The 19,826-nt window shown below is 46.5% G+C and overlaps 1 protein-coding gene across 1 annotated transcript in view; it reads left to right on the forward strand.

Annotated features, from left to right (window-relative positions):
* LOC109679926 (neuroligin-4, X-linked) overlaps positions 1–15,239 on the forward strand; it is a 90,314-nt gene extending 75,075 nt beyond the window's left edge. Inside the window, exons 3-5 of the mRNA XM_020154974.2 lie at positions 2,566–2,751; positions 5,155–5,944; positions 11,632–15,239. Coding sequence (XP_020010563.2) covers positions 2,566–2,751; positions 5,155–5,944; positions 11,632–12,481 — 1,826 coding nt within the window. The 3' untranslated portion in view covers positions 12,482–15,239. The remainder of the gene's footprint in view (positions 1–2,565; positions 2,752–5,154; positions 5,945–11,631) is intronic.
* The last annotated feature ends 4,587 nt before the right edge of the window (positions 15,240–19,826 follow it).

A 19,826-nucleotide genomic window follows, 5' to 3' on the forward strand; every position in this document is an offset into this window, starting at 1 on the left:
AGAAGGGCCAGGGTCTCTTGCTCAGCCATTTTTATACCACCTGGCACTTGTAGGTGGGGTGACAATATATCCTCACCTGGCTCCTGTCACCTGTGGGCTGGGGGAGGAGCCCTTGAGCAAAGAAGGAGAACCACCTCAGACTACCCCTAACCTGGCCGGCCCAGTGCCTGTGACTCTGTTTCCTCGCTGATTAGCTACCGTTGTTCACGTTGCACAATTAAGAAGGGACAATCGCTGCGAGGCCAGTTTCCCTCAGGCCGTTTGCACCACGTGGGGATGGAACTGACCTTGCAGAGATCCCGGCAGGGTTTTGATGGAACCCCATTGCCCAAGGCTGGGGTATCTTCGCTGCAGTCCCGAGGTTCAGAGCAGGCCCATTTTGTCAGGGAGGGTGGAGAGCTGCTTGAACAGGGCCTGGTGACTTTCTGGTGGGTTGCAGATGCTCCTGTGCTGAAACAAAACCAGCAAATAGGTCACCCGGTGGGTGGTGTGAGCGAGAGGAAAAAGGTGAGGAAAATAGGTTGTGCCAAACAGAATAGCTGTGCCAGAAAATCGCTACAGCTTCGGGAATTAATCACCTCCTCCTTTAATGGAGGAAAAGTGGGATTACCTTATGATAACTACAGAACACCTAAAATGCCGCTACCAACCGTTTTCCTCTGAAACTCCACGAAGGGGGCTTTGCTCCCAGGCAAGGCCTGGTGGCTTTTATGGGTGCTGGTGTAAGAGGTTCAGCCGTGAATGTGGATGGTGTGTGACGTTAGGCACGAAACCCCAATCAGCAACTGCCAACCAATTGGAAGGCGCTGAGGACTTGAGTGTCCCTAGGGTCACTGTTCTCCGACGCCAATGCCCGAGGGAGCGTTGCTTTTGCGGAAATTCTGACCAGCGCACTTGCAGCTTCCCAGCTAGGTGCAATGTGAGTCCTGACTCAAGCTTGGCGTTTTTACTGTCGTTTGACAACAAGAAGCCATCTGTGCTTTCTTTGGAGCCATGCCGCTCATTTCTGATCCCTCTCCTGGTCCAAAGATGTTCTGGAAAGGAAGGCTGTCTGGATCCAGGGGTATTCGACCTCATCCTTTCCTTGTTTGCTTTGAAATCTGGGGAGCTGGGACCCACGGGCCTTTCGGAAGTCTGCCAGCTTTGGTTAGGAATGCGACGTGAAGGAGTTGTGTTGCTGGTTTCTGCTTTGTTTGGTTGGTTTTGGTTTGGGGTTGGGTGGCTTTGGGGTTTGAACTCACAGCTTGGTGCTTGAGGAGTCCTTTTGGTTTATGTGATTTGGGGCCATATCAGTCTATCTTTATAGAAATATAAATGTGCTGATTTGACATGTGGACAGCTGAGACTTGGTACGCATTCATTGAAATTCATGAACGACATGGTCCCTGTAAAAAAAGAGATGGGAAAAGCATAAATACAGTTGAGTATTTTCAGAGACTCAAGTAAGAATGTAGACATGTTAAAAGCTTTCAAAGATCCCCTTCCTTGTTCCCTTCCTTCCGTCCAGCCTTCCTTCTGCGCTTCCTTCTTTCTTTCTTGATACTTTGTACAGGGCAGGTCTGGACAGAAAGTCTGATGAGATTTTGTTGCAGTGGAAGGACAGAAGAGAAAACACACACAATTTTCAGTCTCAGTGGAAGACAGTGTGTGTCCCCACAAACTGGCTTCTCACCATGAGAAGAAAGGTATTTTTCAAGTATTTTTCTTTCACACTGTGACAGAGCCTCAGAGAGAGTGATGCTCAGGTCACCAAATCAAATGACCAAACTGCCTTGTAAGCCACTTCGAAAGGGACTCTTCCTTGATGCCTTGCTTAAAATCTCCTTAGCACGTGATGGTTTGGGGGGAAATTGTGGAAACCTGTATGTGACTTGGCTTGGGTGGGGTTGACCACTCTGATTTTCTGTAGGTAGCTCTGATATTTGTGCTGAAGGCAAAGGTAGACGGGGACGGGGCTCGGTGTTGGCCTTGGCGTGAGCACCCTGCAAAAGTGCTCCGAATTTAACAGGTCACCCCGCAGCCTGAGACGCACTTCAAACTTCAGTATTAACAGGAGTTCATTGAAAATGTTACCGACTCCATGGGGAGAGCTGCCCTGCCCTTGGCTTCTGTGCTCTCTGATGCCTCGTCCCCCTCTGCACACGTCACCTCCTCGAAACTGCTCTTCTGCGCTGCTCACGACATTGAACCGAGAATCTCGCCGGGGTGGGCGCTGACACCCACTCCACCTCCAGGACCCGGAAAACTTCTCGTAGGTGCTTGCTGGACTTCTGAGAAGGAAGGTGCACAGGGTGCACAGGGTGCACAGGGTGATCCATTGAACCTTTCCTTGTCTCACCTCACCGCTGTGTCACTGAAAACGTACAGTCAGAGAGTGAACCATGTACACCTTAAGAGGGTTCTGCATAGATAGATCATAGATAGGTAGATAGATAGATAGACAGATAGATAGATAGATAATAAATAGACAGCTAGCAGATATACAAAAATAGAAGATAGGTGTGTGCAAATGGAAGAGAAGATTGTGTGTGGCTAATGACAAAACTGTCCTGTGTTCTTTCCTAGGGTTTTTGAGCACAGGTGACCAGGCGGCCAAAGGCAACTATGGGCTCCTGGATCAGATCCAGGCGTTGCGATGGATCGAGGAGAATATGGGAGCCTTCGGTGGGGCTCCCAAGAGGGTGACCATCTTCGGCTCTGGGGCTGGAGCGTCCTGTGTGAGCCTGCTGACCCTGTCACACTACTCAGAAGGTAATACAGGTGTCTGGGTGCTGCTGAGCAAATCCAAGGAGCTGCATTGCACTCCATTGCAAGGTGTAGGATGTAGCTGCCAGGAGAGTGTCTGGAAAGCGCAACAGAAAAGCCCTCTGTGTGTTCATCTTCACGTAATTCAGTAACTCAGATTTGTTTGCTTCTGTTGGTGGTACAAGGGGGCTTGAACTCAGGGCCTCACGCTTGCCAGGCAGGTGCTCTTACTGCTTGAGCTGCTCCACCAGCCGTCTTCTGTGAAGGATTTTTCCAGGTAGGGTCTCACAAACTATTTACCTGGGCTGGATTCAAACTGAGATCCTCCTGATCTCTGCCTCCTGAGTAGCTGGGATTGCAGGTGTGAGCACCAATGCCCAGCTGTGTCAATATGTTTTCTTTTTCCAAGGGCAATTATGCTGTATCTTGGCTTTGCATTTCTTGCTTCACTTCCTGAAGCATCGTGGACAAGTGGCTGAACACTGTGTGCCTGGATTTTCTTTTTTCATGACCAAGACATGATTCATGACGACTGTGTGAAGTCCTCCAAAAGCCTCATTTCTTACTTCCTTATTTTACAACAGCTAACGAGATGTCCAGTAAAAGGCTTGTATTTAAATTAAGTGTATTTTTAAAAAAATGGGAAGTGAGCAATCCATCTGTTGGACTTCGATAGCATTCCAGAAAACATTGACCTTTTTACTCTTTGTAACAGAAAATAATCAGTTCTTATCTCAAACGACACAGAAGACGAACTAAAGTGACATCACACAAGTAAGTCAACATAATTGCAGGAAAGGTAATAATTACTTAAATCAACAGACTGGAAGGATTATGCTCTTGGCCAAGGCCTTTTTTTTAGTCACTCTGCAAGCACCTCTTCAGAACAACCCCACAACACAATAAGAATGAGGTTTTAATAATCCAGAATTTTAACTGTAGGAATTCCACTTCTAATTATCTAGCCTATTGAGATCAAAGTGCGCGTGGAAGACAAAATAGTCTTCTGGAGAGGTTCAGATTGAAAATGGGGAGTAAGGAACCACATGCGTTTCCAGCAAGGAACAATTTGGGAATTGTCGGAAAGATACACAAAAGTGGAAGCAGCCAGTGTAGCAAAGCACACATACGGTGTGCAGCTATACCTTCTGTTTGTTCCCATGCATGCATGTGTTTTACAGGTCACATATTGTCAGGATTTCTTTTGGTGCTTTAAAACGTTAATTTTTGCAGTCAAACTCTCAAGTCAGTTCTTGCACATTTGTCACAGAAATGGCCCCAAGTGGCTTTGGTGACACCTGGGGCAATGGCACACTGGTTTAAAGTGTCGATCTTGTGTGTCATCTCTGGGCAACCCTCCAGTGTTTAACATCACGTTGTCCTGATTGCATCCATCTCTTTCTCATATTCCATTGCTTACATCACCTTAGAACTTCAGGACTCAGCACTGAATGCTGCATTTTTTGCAGTGTGGACTCATTCTGGAATTCACAGAAAATGCAGGGATAGATCAGGAAACAGCATGGTGGTTTTACAGCCCACTCTTCTGCCCTGGTTAAAAATAGAGGCTTTATGTTTTCAGACAGTAGACTGACCTCATGGAAGATTTTAAGCTCATAAAGACATTTTTTAGTAAAATCACCTAAGATTTTTCAATTGCCAAACTAAATGGAATATTTTTAAAATGTGGCAGTAAAAGTCTTAATTTCGAATGGATTTGAAATAAGTAAAAACAAATCTGTTACTGGCTTACCCAGTTGAAGATTTATGGCTTGCTAATTTATTTATTTGAAACAATTGGGTAATCAAAATAATTTATTTTAATTGTGAAGATCTAACCTCCTTATTGGACTAAAAGTCTAGTATCCATGCACCCCTAAATTCATAGTCTGAAACTGATTCCATGGATTTTTGTTTTCCATAATGAAGCTGAAGCTGGCCTTGCAGTTAAGATGCCGGAGCTCAGACCTTGTGCTCACGCAAAGCGTATCCATTTAGGGCAGGGAGGACCCATTTATTCTGAGGGTTTTTATGCATGGTCGAGGAAGAAAGGAAGAGGAGGTAAAAACACTAAAAATCATGGATTGCTCAAGGAATTGCATTTTTTTAAACTGCTGTCGGAAAAGTGTTAGGGTCATTTTATTTTCTTAAATTCTGGTGCGTGTGTGTGTGTGTGTGTGTTCACAATCGTGTGTGCATAGAATAACAGCCCCATAAAGTGAGTGTCGGGGAAACAAGGGGAGAGGGCAACAAAGCAGAAATGGGGTGAAAGAGGCCCTGATGGAGCTCAGTGCTCCTAGTCAGAATTGCACATGCCAGAGCCACAATTGAAGCCTTCTTTGCTCTGTGAAAAGCCCCTCTTCTGTCCTGTGGGTTTTCATTTGCATGTCCACAATGTCGCCCCTGCAGGGCTGTTCCAGAAGGCCATAATCCAGAGCGGCACCGCCCTGTCCAGCTGGGCCGTGAACTACCAGCCTGCCAAGTACACGCGGATTCTGGCGGACAAAGTGGGCTGTAACATGCTGGACACCACCGACATGGTGGAATGCCTTCGGATCAAGAACTACAAGGAGCTCATTCAGCAGGCCATTACCCCCGCCACATACCACATTGCCTTTGGCCCAGTGATTGACGGGGATGTCATCCCGGATGACCCTCAGATCCTGATGGAGCAGGGAGAGTTCCTCAACTATGACATCATGCTTGGCGTCAACCAAGGCGAAGGCTTAAAATTCGTTGATGGCATCGTTGACAACGAGGATGGCGTGACACCCAACGACTTTGACTTCTCGGTGTCCAGCTTCGTGGACAACCTATACGGCTACCCAGAAGGAAAGGACACCTTGCGGGAGACCATCAAGTTCATGTATACTGACTGGGCAGACAAGGAAAACCCCGAAACACGGCGCAAGACCCTGGTGGCTCTCTTCACTGACCACCAGTGGGTGGCTCCTGCTGTGGCCACCGCTGACCTCCACACCCAGTACGGCTCCCCTACCTATTTCTACGCCTTCTACCACCACTGCCAGAGTGAGATGAAGCCGAGCTGGGCAGATTCAGCCCACAGGGACGAGGTCCCGTATGTCTTTGGCATCCCCATGATTGGTCCTACCGAGCTCTTCAGCTGTAACTTCTCCAAGAATGATGTGATGCTGAGCGCCATGGTCATGACCTACTGGACGAATTTTGCAAAAACTGGGTACGTTCCTGTGTGCATCTGGTCATGGCTGTCCTCCTGCCTTGCTTGGTTCTGTGTTACAAATGTCACATACCCATGATGGCGTGTTCTCCCTTATACAGGCCGGAAATCAGGGGTGTTCCCCCAACACCCGTGGGAATCCATGTCTCCTTTACTCCTAACGAGCATTTCCGTGAGATAAGATTTCCGTGAGATAAGATTTCCGCGAGTGTGCGAAGGGCTGATTAAGTTCCTGTAGTTTCCCCTTGTGCAGAATTGGTGGACATTCAACTCTTCTGTTGAAAGCTGGTTACAGTTTCAAATCTAGTTGCTACCTTGTGTCATTTTTTAAATAATAAGGTTATGGAGACCCCTGTACCACCTTGCAAATCGCCCTCACTGCATTGGCACAAGAATGAAGTAGATCTCAGAATAATCATAGGGAAATACAAATATGCATATTCTCTCCATCATGATGCATGGGTTAGGTGTTGTATCTATAATTAATATATACACATAATACATATATATGCACGCAGATGTAGGCGCACACACACAGTCATCCCTCTGCGTTCTTAAAAGATTGGCTCCAGGGCCCTCCACAAATACCTCAATCTATAAAATGGCATCATAATACTTACAAGTGATATACGCCCCCAGTGTAGATCCACGGTCTATCTGTCATCTGTCCATCTGTCTCTCCATCCATCTAAGAACATACGCATGGCTTATATTCTCTGATGGCATCTAAATTACTTCTTCAGTACTTACAGCAAGTAGTTATTTTGCCTATTATTTAGGAAACCGTGAGAAGAAAAATCAAGTCTGAACATGTCCGGCACACATGCAATTTTTTGCTTAACTGTGATGACATCTTTTCTTTGTGTCTGGTAAATACCCATTTTGGAAATGAGTAAGGTACCATTCGGTTCCGCCTGCACGTGCTGATGTCGTTAACCTTGAGCCTGTTGTGCCTGATTAAGCACGAAGATGCCGGCCACCATGAGCTTGCCACAAGAGTCTCCCCTACGACAGTCGCCCTCGGCTACAGAAGTTTACGCAGCACCGTTCCTGTTTCCCTGTGCGTAGCGACTGCTCGGTCTTTTCAATTCCAGCTGTATTTGTGGAGAGAGGTTTAAGGGTATTTTCTAGTCTTAGCAAAAGTGAGGCATGCTTATAGAGAGGAAAACATGTTACTTGCATACTAACTTTCAGCTGTCAGGTTCTCAAATTTGGTCTTAGACAAGCTGTCAATGCAGCAGTGGGACAAGGAGGTGCCAGCATTTGAGAGGGGTACTTTCTGCAACCTAAAATTTTCTTAGGAAATGATTACAGTCAAGAGGTCAAGTACTGTAAGTAACCCTTGTAAATTACTTCTTAGAGTTGCTTTAAAGGACCAAGAGTTGCATCCTTTAAACCACAGAAATCTGTCATCAAACAGTTCAGAAGTTCTGTGGTCCCAAAGGCAGGTAGTGCGGGGGCTGAGCTCACCTGACAGGTCAGGAGCCTCCGAATCCACCATGAGGTGTCACCAGGCCTGAGCTCACTCTAAAACCTGCAGGGGAATATTTTCCTGGTGCTTATCTTAGCTCCTGGTGATTTGCAAGAAGTCCTCTTAGCTTGCGACTTCGTCAGCCTCTGCCATTAAATGGTCTTCTCGCTCTGCACGTCTCTGTGTTCACATGCCATCTTCTGATAAGGGCAGCTGGCATCTAGGCTAAAGAGCTCACCCTACACCAGGACAACCTCATCTGAGCTTTGAGTGACAATGGCCACGACTCTTATTTCCAAACAAGGTCCCTTCTGAGGTATCTTAAATCGAAGCGGACAGAGCTCAATCCTAATACACTATGGAAGCAGGATCGTGCCCATTTTCCCGATGGAAAGAACGTCTTCGGCGTCCGCCCTTGCAGAGGTCGGCCTTGTCTGCAAGTGTTGGTGCTTACACGACGGTTCCCACACTTTGCAGTACCGGCTGTCTTTCTGCACTATTCACACGTGAAATTTTCTTCGTGCGTAAACACGCCGTCCTGGTTTTCACTAGGGCCACACACTTATTCTGACTCACATGTTTTGGAAATCAGCATTGTATGAATTACTTAAATGGAAGGAAGGAAGAAGGGAAAGGAAGGAGGAGGAAGAAAACAAAGAAGGAAGGAAATAAGGATTGAGGGCGAACGAAAGACAGGGAGAGAGAAAAAGATTAAAATTATGCAGACACAGAAAATGCAAACGAAATACAAAGAGGCTTCATTGCAGACACTGGCAGAATTGGGATCCACACATGAGAATCAATGTCAAGAAACACGTTGGGGATCAGATGCTTGCCTGAGGCAACCTTGGGAATAAGAGGGGAGCGTCTGGTCCTCAAAGGTCTCTGCTTATGGATCTAAGACTAATGGCATTTGAGCTGTGTGCAGAAAAAGTTGGATGGAAAGGGAGTGAGGGAGACATGGTCTCTGTACAAGGTAGGATGAGACAAGGAGAAGTACTTGACACAAATGAGGCCTTAACTGCTGTTGGGACTCTGACAGGAGAAATCATTCTATGATGTCAAATAAAATCCACCATATTTGCACTTTTTTAACTTGGCTCCCAAGAGTTTGCTGTTGACATGGCCAAATGCTGTAGCTCCTTGCATTGTTTCTGATACTATCTCCTTTTGAATTTGCAATGGCAACCATTGCAGTCTTGAAGAGAGAACAGTTTAGAGAGAATTTTCCCCTCAATCTGGCTTTAAAAGTGTCCCTCTTTGCCTAAAGGCATCTTAAGCTGCCTGGGAGGGTTCCTGAGCCTTAGCCAGCCCTGTCACTGACAGTTAGGCTGCCTGGTAAGTGTTAGGAAAACTTTCACCACTGAACGGTCTGCAGAGAGGCCTCCCTGGTATTTTTAGACAGTCATAGTACCTGTCTCTTTCAAATGGAATTCATCGCTTTGCAACTGCTTTTGACTTCCTGCTGTCAAGATCCCATCTTAAATGGAACAGGACAGGAGGATGTAAGGAAAAAAGGAAGGCACTGGTTCTTCTCCCATAGAAACTTGTGCATTTATGTTTCTTACTGCCCTTAATAATGGCAGTCTTTAATTTTACTCACAAGACCTGAAACACTTTGTATGCTGAAATAAAGCCTTGAAAATAAAGCAGCGATATCCCGCTTGCAGATCTTGCTGTCGTCTGAGGGTTTGGCAAGGCAGAATGAGCTGGGCTTTCAGCAGCTCTGAGAGTTTGTCTTTGTTTAAGAATTCTGACTGCGTCTCCGAGAACTTCAACAGAGAGATTGATGGCATTTCAGCTAAAACTGACTTATCTGGATTTCCCAAATCCTTCACTCTATTCTTTGAGAACAAAATATATGTGTGTTCTTTACCTTTGAAGTACACCCAGAATTCCTTTAAAATACAGCCTAAAAGCCAATGTGAACAGAATACTCTTTTTGCTGGGTACCCAGTGCTTAATAAAAGCTTTGCAGACCCAATTCAGTACAAGAAGATTTAGGGACAGTCGGTAGTGATCCTCACCCCATTCCATTTCTTTTGGAAAAGTAAAAGCAGATGTAAAATGTATCTATGGCAGATTCCAATTAAATAGAAAAAAAACTGCAGTGGGGGGACATAGGAAATGGTGCAGAAGGGTGAATATGGTGGAATATCATGTACTCATGTATGAAAATGGAAAAATGAGACCTGCGGAAACTAGTCTAGGAATGGGAGGAGGAAGTTTAAAGGAGAATGATGGAGGGTGTAAATGTAGCTAAGATATACTGTAAACACTTTTGTAAACTTCACAACATATCCCCAGTACAAAAGTAAGATGATCAAAAAGTAAAAAAAAAAAAAAAAAAAAAAAAACAGAAAAAACTTAATATATATTTCAGAATATAAATAAAACACATGCAGTATTCTATTGAATCGTTTCACCAAAACATGCAAGAATACGAAAATAATACATTAAATGATAGCAATAAATGCAGGCGTAGTCAGTGCCTTCCCCTGAGGCTATTTTCGAGTTGGAGGAAGAACCCTCCCCGAGTGGAGGACACCCACACAGCACACGATACATGGGGCCACGGGTGACGTGGGGGACGTGGATCATTTTCACCGTGTGTCCTCTCCTACGACTGCACGGCTTCCTGTCCCCCTCCCCAGCAGCACTTTCCGTGCTCTTACAGAACACACTAGTTATTGCTTCAATCCTTAGAGTCTGTAAAATACCTCTTCACCACCTTTAACCTTTCTTGCCTCCCCATCCATTTCCTCATCTGCTCTCCAGATGAGAAACCTGTGGCCCAGTACAGTAAAGACTTTGCTCACAGTGTCGCAGCTGTGACAAGGAGAGGTGCAGAAAGCCCAGGCCTGGCCATTACCATCCCCCGCCCCCAGACAGAAGGCAAAACTGGTTATTAGCACAGGTGGCACCAAGTGGCCAAGTCATTGCAGAATCCCGTGGGATGCATCTGATGGGGGAGGATGCAAAGTCTCCAGGGAGGACCTCCTTCTGTGCAGAACTGGCTGCGGCAGCTTCCCAAATGATCCCCCGAGACATGACCTCCGGTCCTGGACACTGGGGTCCCCACTCCTGGGGCAATTCGGAGGGGACACTTGCAGCTTTGCGGGTCTTACATCATGTCCGATCGATCGGGGCTGTTCCCTGCTGACGTTTTGTCGTGCATCATATCAGAATGCTTACAAGAAAATATTAGAGGCAATTGTTGTTGGTTTCTTTTTGTTTTGCTTTCCTGCTGTTCTGGGGGTGAACTCGGGGTGTCAGGGTGCATGCGCTCTGCCATTGAACTGAGACCTACATCCCAGCCCCACTGGGCTGGTTTTACCACTCCATTCACCAACCTTAAAAAAAGTGGAAGAAACGAGAATTCACTGTCTCGACATTAAGTTGGTTGCAAAGATGAAGAAAGTTGCCTAGACATTTTAACGTCCCTCTATCCAAAAATACCTTTCCACTAAACTTTGTCCGGCAAATAGGCTCTTGCTTGATCCTTTCCTGCCTGACCTTGTCTATAAAATGTGTCTGTCTCAGAGAAAAACAGCTACCAACGATCTGTGATCACTAAGCTTAGTTTTATCTGACTTTCAATATAAACTTTAATATAGGACTTTAAATATGTACTTTAATGCAAAAGCTGCAACACCTATTCGTGAACTCCAAAAGCAGTTCTTGAACAAGAAGAATGTCCACTTTGTGAATAATGGCCATTTTATCGGGATCTTGTGACATCAAAACAATTGATGTTTGGGGCCAGATATGCTTATGAGATGGGGGGGCTTCTTTCCTGTCCCCCACCCATCCATTTATGGCGGCCAAAAGCATTTCCGTAACTTACCTCCATAGATTAAGACGTGCAACTCGAAGGATGTGAAATCCTGACATTTTTCCCAGAGGCATGTGGTCTTTACCTTCGCTATTGAAGCGGTTTGACGCGCTTAGAAAGCAGTGACGAGGTTACGAGGACGCTGTACTAACACCATCAGGATTTAGGTGTGAGACTAATGTGGCAGGGAACTTTGCAGAAGAGACGGAATGGCAGGCCCGTCTTGGGTTGGGGCACACTGCCGGTCACTGCTGGGCACGTCGTGCTCACTGACAAGTGTGGGCAGTGAACCGGTCTTACCTTCCATCTCCTGGGTTCAGAGTTTCACTGTGAGACGCACAAGTGACTGACCATTCTCTTTTTCCTCCCCTTTCTCTGCAGCGATCCTAAACAGCCGGTGCCTCAGGACACCAAGTTCATTCACACGAAACCCAACCACTTTGAGGAGGTGGCCTGGTCCAAGTATTATCCCAAGGACCAGTTGTACCTGCACATTGGGCTGAAACCCAGAGTGAGGGACCATTACCGGGCAACCAAAGTGGCTTTCTGGCTGGAACTTGTTCCCCACCTGCACAACTTGAACGAGATATTCCAGTACGTCTCAACGACCACGAAGGTTCCCCCACCGGACATGACATCCTTTCCCTACGGTACCAGGCGGTCACCTGCCAAGATCTGGCCAACCACCAAACGCCCGGCCATCACTCCTGCCAACAACCCCAAACACTCAAAGGACCCTCACAAGACAGGGCCCGAGGACACCACTGTCCTCATCGAGACGAAGCGGGATTATTCCACGGAGCTGAGCATCACCATCGCTGTGGGGGCATCCCTCCTCTTCCTCAACATCTTGGCTTTTGCAGCCCTGTACTACAAGAAGGACAAGAGATGCCACGAGACCCACCGGCGCCCCAGTCCCCAAAGGAATACCACAAACGACATCGGCCACATCCAGAACGAGGAGATCATGTCTCTGCAGATGAAGCAGCTGGAACACGATCACGAGTGCGAGCCGCTGCAGGCCCACGACACGCTGAGGCTCACCTGCCCACCAGACTACACGCTCACCCTGCGCAGGTCCCCCGACGACATCCCACTCATGACCCCGAACACCATCACCATGATCCCAAACACCCTGACTGGGCTGCAGCCCCCGCACACCTTCAACACGTTCAGCAGGGGGCAGAACAGCACAAACCTCCCCCACGGACACTCGACCACCAGGGTATAGCTTTGCTGTCCCCTTCCTAACCGCCAGCCCGGCCTCCCTCCTTCCCTCGCTCCCTCCCTCCCGCAATACAGACGACACCAAGAGCGACAAAAGGGAAACTTCTCCACCTGGGCAAGCTTCCCGGCCCACCGACTTAGGACGAGATGGCAAAAGGGCAGTGATCGTGTCCCTGCAGACTCTTCCCGCTGGCACCTCCCTTGGTTACGGGACCGATTTCTGACCCCGTGAAATGTGAAGAAAAGTCCACACCTGTGACACCATACTGCTTTAAGGGTTCCAGCACTCCAAGTGGACGTGTCAGGACTTGAACGCAGGATCCCAAGGGCCAGGGTGATCCCACCGTAACACTGGCAGTTGACTCTTCTGGAACTCGGCCAAGAACATCCGATTTTTACAAATTCCAGTTGACGCAAAGTTCTTTCTTTACGTGCCGTGTCGTGGATGGCTGTACTTCAGCAAAGAACGTGGCATTGGGTTTTACGCCCGGTGCACGGAACTGTAACCCAGAGAGAAGGAAAGGGGGAATTTTACTACTCAAGTCAAAAGAATCGACTATGCAGAAAATCCCAGACAGTTCTGTGCAAAGAGATGTTTTGCCAGCCCGAACGATAGCTAAGAAACTTTGTAGAAACCATTACAAACTGTACATAGCTGTGAGTTTAAACAAAAACACCCACACAGGGGACAAAAAAGGAAAAAAGTGCTTTTACTGGTGTTTTCAGTTTGAAAGAGCTTTTAGCAAGATTGTGGTTTTCATTGTGCTCTGAATGTATATAAATATATAAATATATATACATTAGTCGTATCACCTCCATTTCCTCCCTGGCAAAAACAGGCTTTTGTTCTTAATTACTTGTGGCAAATGAGATTTTTAACTCATTTCCTTCGTAGGGAGATGTGCAGCCACACAGAAGAACCCGGACCATCTATGTGGCCTCTGTTCCTTTTCTGGTTGCACCAGCTCTTAGGAGACCATTGTGTGGGAAAACCGTGTGCATGTGCGTGTGCGTGTGAGGGCATGTGTCTTAGCCTCTGTGAAACCGCAGTGCAAAATGGGTCCCCCAAGAGGAACGTTGCTTGAAGTACGTTGAGTCAGAGACACGCACACAGACACAAACACACACACACACGCACCCCAACAGCGGGGAGAAAGAAGAATACAAGTCTCGTTCTGTGATGCTGGCCCTTTGACTGTGTATAGGATGACTGCTTCCCACCCCAGGGCCCTGCCAAAAGAAGAAGAAAGCTTGCCTTTGCTGTGTACCCGCCACGTCAATACAGCAGTGTTCCTCAGCAGCTGCGAGCTTCAGCCGATGAAGTACCTGCTCAGCGTTGCTAACTAGATTGAAAGATGACATGTGTCTTTCCTTTATGTCTGAGCAGTAAGTCCCTTATTTATTAGTAAGCAGGCTTTTTTTTTTCTTTTTCCTGTTAATATCACTTACGGGATACAACGTGTGCTTGTTTAAAAATATCACTTTTCATGGATTTGTGTAGCAGTCATCAATTAATGACTATTATAGAAGAATGAAAAAAAAGTAATACAGAACATTAAAGGGGGTTTGCATGGTTTTCTGGGAAATTCAGATTGCTTCCCTGTCAAAATAACATGCAGAAATTCATTCGACCACTCCCCCTTTAAATTGGCAACCTGGGGATGCAAGCTTTGCTCCTCCCAGCAGCTCATCATTTTTGCAAATGCCTCTCTTCACTTCCCTTTAGGATGTCTTGGATCTCACAAGGTGGAAGGAAACACAGAGGTAGTGGTTACTTTGCATTCTATCTTTCAGAAGTTGCTGCACCACCAAGAAAGAGTAGCCCAAGATGTCTGCAGATAGTGTGTCTGGGCTCGATTGCAGAAATTCCAGAAACCCAGACTCAGATGCCCTTGCTAAGGGGTGCATTGTGCACGGGTGCCATCCACCCACCTCCCACTCTGCAGGTACAGCCTCGGAGTTTTGAAATCCCTGCACAAACTGCAGCGATTCATCAAAGATTGGACATCTAGAAATACTTAGGAAAGTCACAAAATCGATCTGGTTGGCCACGTTGCTTTGCACTTGGCAGCAGCTCTCTGTACCTAAGTGTGTGAGATGTTACGAGCCCCAGCTCGGCTCCCATGAGGCTACATTCCTTTCCTCTCCAGCAAGTGTCATGGACGACAAGTCCCCTCTCCATCCTTTACCTAAAGCTTTTCTCAGGCCATTCTGCACCGAGAAACCATCCCAGCTCAGCTACAGCAAATAGGCTAAACTGAAAGGGTGCCACGCTCGCCATCTTTGTTGGTTTGGTATGTTTGTAATGTGAATTCCAGTATTTGTTAGTATTTCCAATTGTCTTCTGCTAGCAATATGTACAGTCGTGCATCAGCCTTGTGACATTTGGATAAGGACAAAAAGTTCCTGTTAAGTGAATAATTTTAGCTTTTACAGAGGATTGTGTTCAAAGCAATTTAATACATCGTAAAGGATATCTTATTTCTACACGGAAAGAGATTATAGAAGCTTCATAGAGTTCTATGAGAAAAAATATACTTGCTATCTGTAAAAAAGAGAAAAAAGAAAAAACGAAAAAATGCGAAAAAAAATACTTTCTTAGGCTTTTATTCTTGATCTTTGAAGGCACACAGGGTTCAATGGTTCCTTGGGTTATGATTTTGCAATTTTGTTTTTGATTTTGCCTTAAGTAATGATAGAAGATATATATGGCTGAAAAGTTTATATGTATAAACTTTTCAGCAGCATTTTTAATAATAAAATATCACAGTATTTTCTAATGCTTTGTGCAAATAATTACACGTCCTTTCTTTGTTGCTAGATGGCTTTCCTCGGTTTATTTATTTTTTCTTTTTGCATGGTTTTCTCGTGGTGAAAGCTGAACGATGCATCTGACATAGGCTGTAAGTGGAGGGGATGAGCTGGTGGTGGATTGCTTCATTAGGGTTTGCATGGGTTTTTCACCACCACTGAGGAAGCTCTGTGGAGCTGCAGGGGACCCAGGCCCTGGCAGTGGAGTTCGGGCCAAGGAGAAGCCTGAGGTACAATGCCTGCTTCTGTTTTTCCACCACGACGCACCTGCACTCTTCCATCACAGCGTCTGGAGTCACACGTGACACGCAAATGCCCTAATGCCTTGAAACGCAGACCCCGCTTGAAGTAAATCTTCCAGAGCAGAAAAGAAAGAAGCGCCACTGAATAAAACCCCAAAGGTAGAAAGTGGTTGTCACTGCACCCCTGGAGCCACGTCCCATGCTCCTGCACCAGGGACGCCTGTGTGACTGGCATTGCCCTGGTGTGTACAATGGAGGCTGAGGCGGGACGACGTAAACTAGAACCGAGTTAGGGTGTCTTCCCAGCCACGTCTGCTCACCATGAGTCGTGTCATAGACTCCTGTGTCCAGGTCATGCATGTCACAGCACGGGCTGATATCAGATGCAGAAAAACAACAAATACCGTTACACTGCCACACTCGAACCCCTAAATTCTTCAGGTGTTAACACTGGACTGCTTCATGACCGTTAGGAAGACACAGGGGAAATGGAGACATGCACGCATGCATGTCACATGTACAAATTTATGTGCACGTACACATGTGTATGTAATATCTACATGCATGTATTTATACAGGTTGTACACAAATGTACACACCCACACAAATATGTACACTACACATGAATTCACAGATGTGCATACTTGAAATCCATGAACACGACAAGTGCACCATATGTACACACACACACACACACACGTGTGTGTACACCCCACACATACGGACACACGGATAGAACTGCCAGCGCTGGGGAATTCAAAGTTAAACCTTTAGCAAGTTTAGCCACAGAGACAGTTGCTCTCTTCTTTTTACCACTCGGTGCATTCTTGGCCACCCTGAAAACGTGAGGAAAGGTGAAGACGTAGGCGTGCATCCATCCGCTCGTTCCAAAAACCTCCAACATGCTGGGGCTGCTGCACAAAACAAAAGGATGCCCCCTGAACCCCAAAACAGAGGGTGAAGGGAAGACAGCACAGCAACAGGGGTGGTGGTGGTCAGTGCTAACAGGTGACTAGATGCGGCTCTCACCTGGCAGGGAACCCTTCTAAAGAAGCCAAAGCCGTCCCCGGGAGGCTGCCTAGCAAACATGAGGCCCTGAGTTCAAACCCCAGTTCCACCAAGGCCACCCGTAACCCGGGTCTTCCCAAGTACATGGAAAAATGGTGACGGTGGTGGGGAAGGTAGAATTCCAAACCCGTGAAGTGAGAAGATGTGGAAAGCTGGTGAACTGTGGCTGGTCATGCGTGAGAAGTGTCAGGTGTAGTTTCAAATGTGTAAAAAAAACGTGAATGGTACCCCGCTGATGAGGCTTTAATTTGTAAGGCTGGACGTGCATGCTCGGTCTTGAAGTCAACCAGGAGACGTCAACTAATTCCCAAAAGTGGGGCAAGCACATTTCCGACATTTATGAGTAATTCTGAAGCGTTCCCATTCTTAGGACTGGTTGAGCATCTGAATGGAGCACAAACACTGGTCCACCCCAGAATGGATGGACCCTTGTCCCTGCAAGTGTTTCAGGCACGTGACTTCTTGACTTTCCCAGAACACTTTGGGTCACAGGAATGGAGAGCCGGCCACTGTAGAACAAGGTATGAGGGTGCAACCAGGGCCATGTCTGGGATGTCATTGACTAGCATCCTTTCAGTCCGTGGGGAGGGACAGGTGTACAAGGGAGAGGGACATGGTGATGAAAGAAACTCAGGGGGTTGCATAGCATCCCATTCCAGAACTGATAAAGTACAGTGGTCAACAATCACCCAAAATGCCATCTGCAGTCAGTTGAGAATCTGGCTTCAGAGAAGAGGGAGTACCAGGGTTTTCTTCATCTTGGGGGATTTCACAGGTTCTCAGAGGAGCAAGAATTTGTTTTGCTGTGGGGACCAATTTGCTATTAGGACAAAGGAAGTCATTTAGGCTAGGTAACCAGAATACGGGCTTCAGTACAAAAGCAGTTGAAAACCAAGGGAAAATGGAACACTCTTAGTCCCAGAAGTCACAAAGCAGGGCTTTTGTGGTTTGTCTTCAAAACTTCTTGAAATGTCTGTTATCACCCACAGACCTTCAGCCATCTAGCTCAAAAAAAAATCTACCCTGTGATAAGGAATGGAAAGCAATCATTTCCCACAAATGGTCATGATCCTATTTAAAAACATGAACGCATGGGGACCTGCTCCCCGAGCTGACGTCCGCAGGTGTCACGCACGGTGTTGACGCCTGAGCCAGAGGAAAGGTGCAAAACAGAACCAGGCAGGGGGAATTCTCACTTCTAACTGAGCAGATGACGTCCCTCCGACATGGGCTCCGTCACCCACTGAATTGTCACGGTGACAAAAACTTCAGTACATCCAGAGGGGATCTGTTAGTTTCAGACAAGGTTTAAAAACAAATGGCCAGAGTACTGAAAAGCTGCAGAGCACCTGCTTCGCCAGTGCGAGGCCCTGAGTTCAAATCCATCACCACCTCCCCCTCCCCTATCACGAAAACACCCCAAGGGTCATGGTTTTTTTTAAGGTATCAAGTCAACCACCAAAGAACAGTTAATTATTCCAAGATTTAAGGCTTTCAAGTAGCCATCCAAAATATGCCATTTTAAATAAATTATATGCAATAAATCACTTAATCCTTGGGTCAGCCTCAAAGCGCAGAGGAAAAGGAGGTTCAGATAAATCACTTGCTCAAACCTCAGAAAATGAAGCAGCTGTGGTTTTGAGCAGCTGTGCTTCCAAGCTGCTCTCCGGCTTGTTCAGAGCACACGCGTGCCCCGTGGCATTTGGAAATCCCGAACGAAGGACACAATTCTCTGTGAACCCCTCACTTCGAGCAAACCCCACAGCTCTGGTCGAGTGCCCACAATCGTGCAAGCGCACAGATGCTTACAGCATTCGCGAGTGTGGCTCTTCCTTTATGCTCCCAGTTGCACCCGGTATTGTCCCTATGAATTTCTTCTGTGCTACGTGCCAGGTCCTCTTCCTGCTGGAACGACATCCTCAGCCCTCTCTCATCCTCCCCGACTGCTCGAGTGCAAAGCAGGGAGGGACGTCTTAAGGCCACAGGGAGGGCTGAAAATCATGCAGAGCTGGGCCACTGCACAACCCCGGGGCGACACAACACGGGCTTCCAAAAAAATGACATTTGAGTGGCAGGACACCCAAAGACATGTGCTCTATGCAAAAGAGTTTAAGGACTGGCTCTGAAAGCACAATTTCTACATGCTGGCAAACTGGGAGACAGAGAAACCTTGCAGGATGCTTGGTCATTTTTGTAGCCTTGATCCACGATTTTACTGGACCCCTAAGTGCAGTTTGTGCAGCCTTCCTTATCCAAAATGCCCGGGAAATGAAAGACTTCGTACCTGGGGTATTTATTCGGATTTTGGAATATTTGCGTAAACGGAATGAAGTATCTGGGCAATGACAGCCGGGTCTAAGTACAAAATTTATGTTTCACACAAACTGTGCCCATGCTCAAGCTGACCCTGCAGTCTTTTCACTCCAGCCTGTGACATGAAGTCAGGTATGAAATTATTCCATTTCGGTCTTCTTTGGACCTCAAAAAGTTTCAGGTTTGGAAATAGTTTAGAATTTGAGTTATGGCTTTGTTCTTCTCAGCTGCAGAATTAATTTTTAATCTTAATCAAATGTGTCCTACACGCTAGCAGGAACAAGGCACTAATTAATGTCTTCAGATGTATTTCTTAGAGGATTGCATGCTATGCAAGGCGGAAGTGCGACATTTTCTATTTAAATGGACTGTCGAGGTGACCAGAGAAAATAGAATTCATGTCTTATTTACAAAATGCTTGCCAAAGCATGCAATTGTGATCCATGCGTGAAAAGAAGCACTAAAATGCCCTTCCACTAAAAAAGAAAAAAAATAGTATATACATTTATTATCTAAAATGCTCCCTACAAATATTATTGTAGTACCAGAGTGATAGGTGAACAATCGAACTTCTCGGGTTTCTAAGAAATGGTCTGCAACTTGAAATTGTAGGTACTTAGTGTAAAAAACTCAGAAGAAATGCAACATTTGGTTGTGGGCTCTGCAAATGAAGCTTTTGTCCTTCTAGGAGCTTTTGAACTTCTGCAGATCTTGGGACAGTAATTTCCTAGAAACAACAGCCACTTTGGAGCTCAGATTTCTACAATATAGCAAGGACAGCTTTGCACATCTCGGTGACAGAGGACCCCTCTGTCTGCCCCCCACACCCTCCGGGTACCTCTGCTTTTGGCTTCAGTTGAAGTGACCAGTTCCAAGTCACCTCTAGCTGGTGACACAATACTCCAGGCAAGTACT

Source organism: Castor canadensis, chromosome X (assembly GCF_047511655.1).
Source record: "Castor canadensis chromosome X, mCasCan1.hap1v2, whole genome shotgun sequence".
Classification (NCBI taxonomy): Eukaryota; Metazoa; Chordata; class Mammalia; order Rodentia; family Castoridae; genus Castor; species Castor canadensis.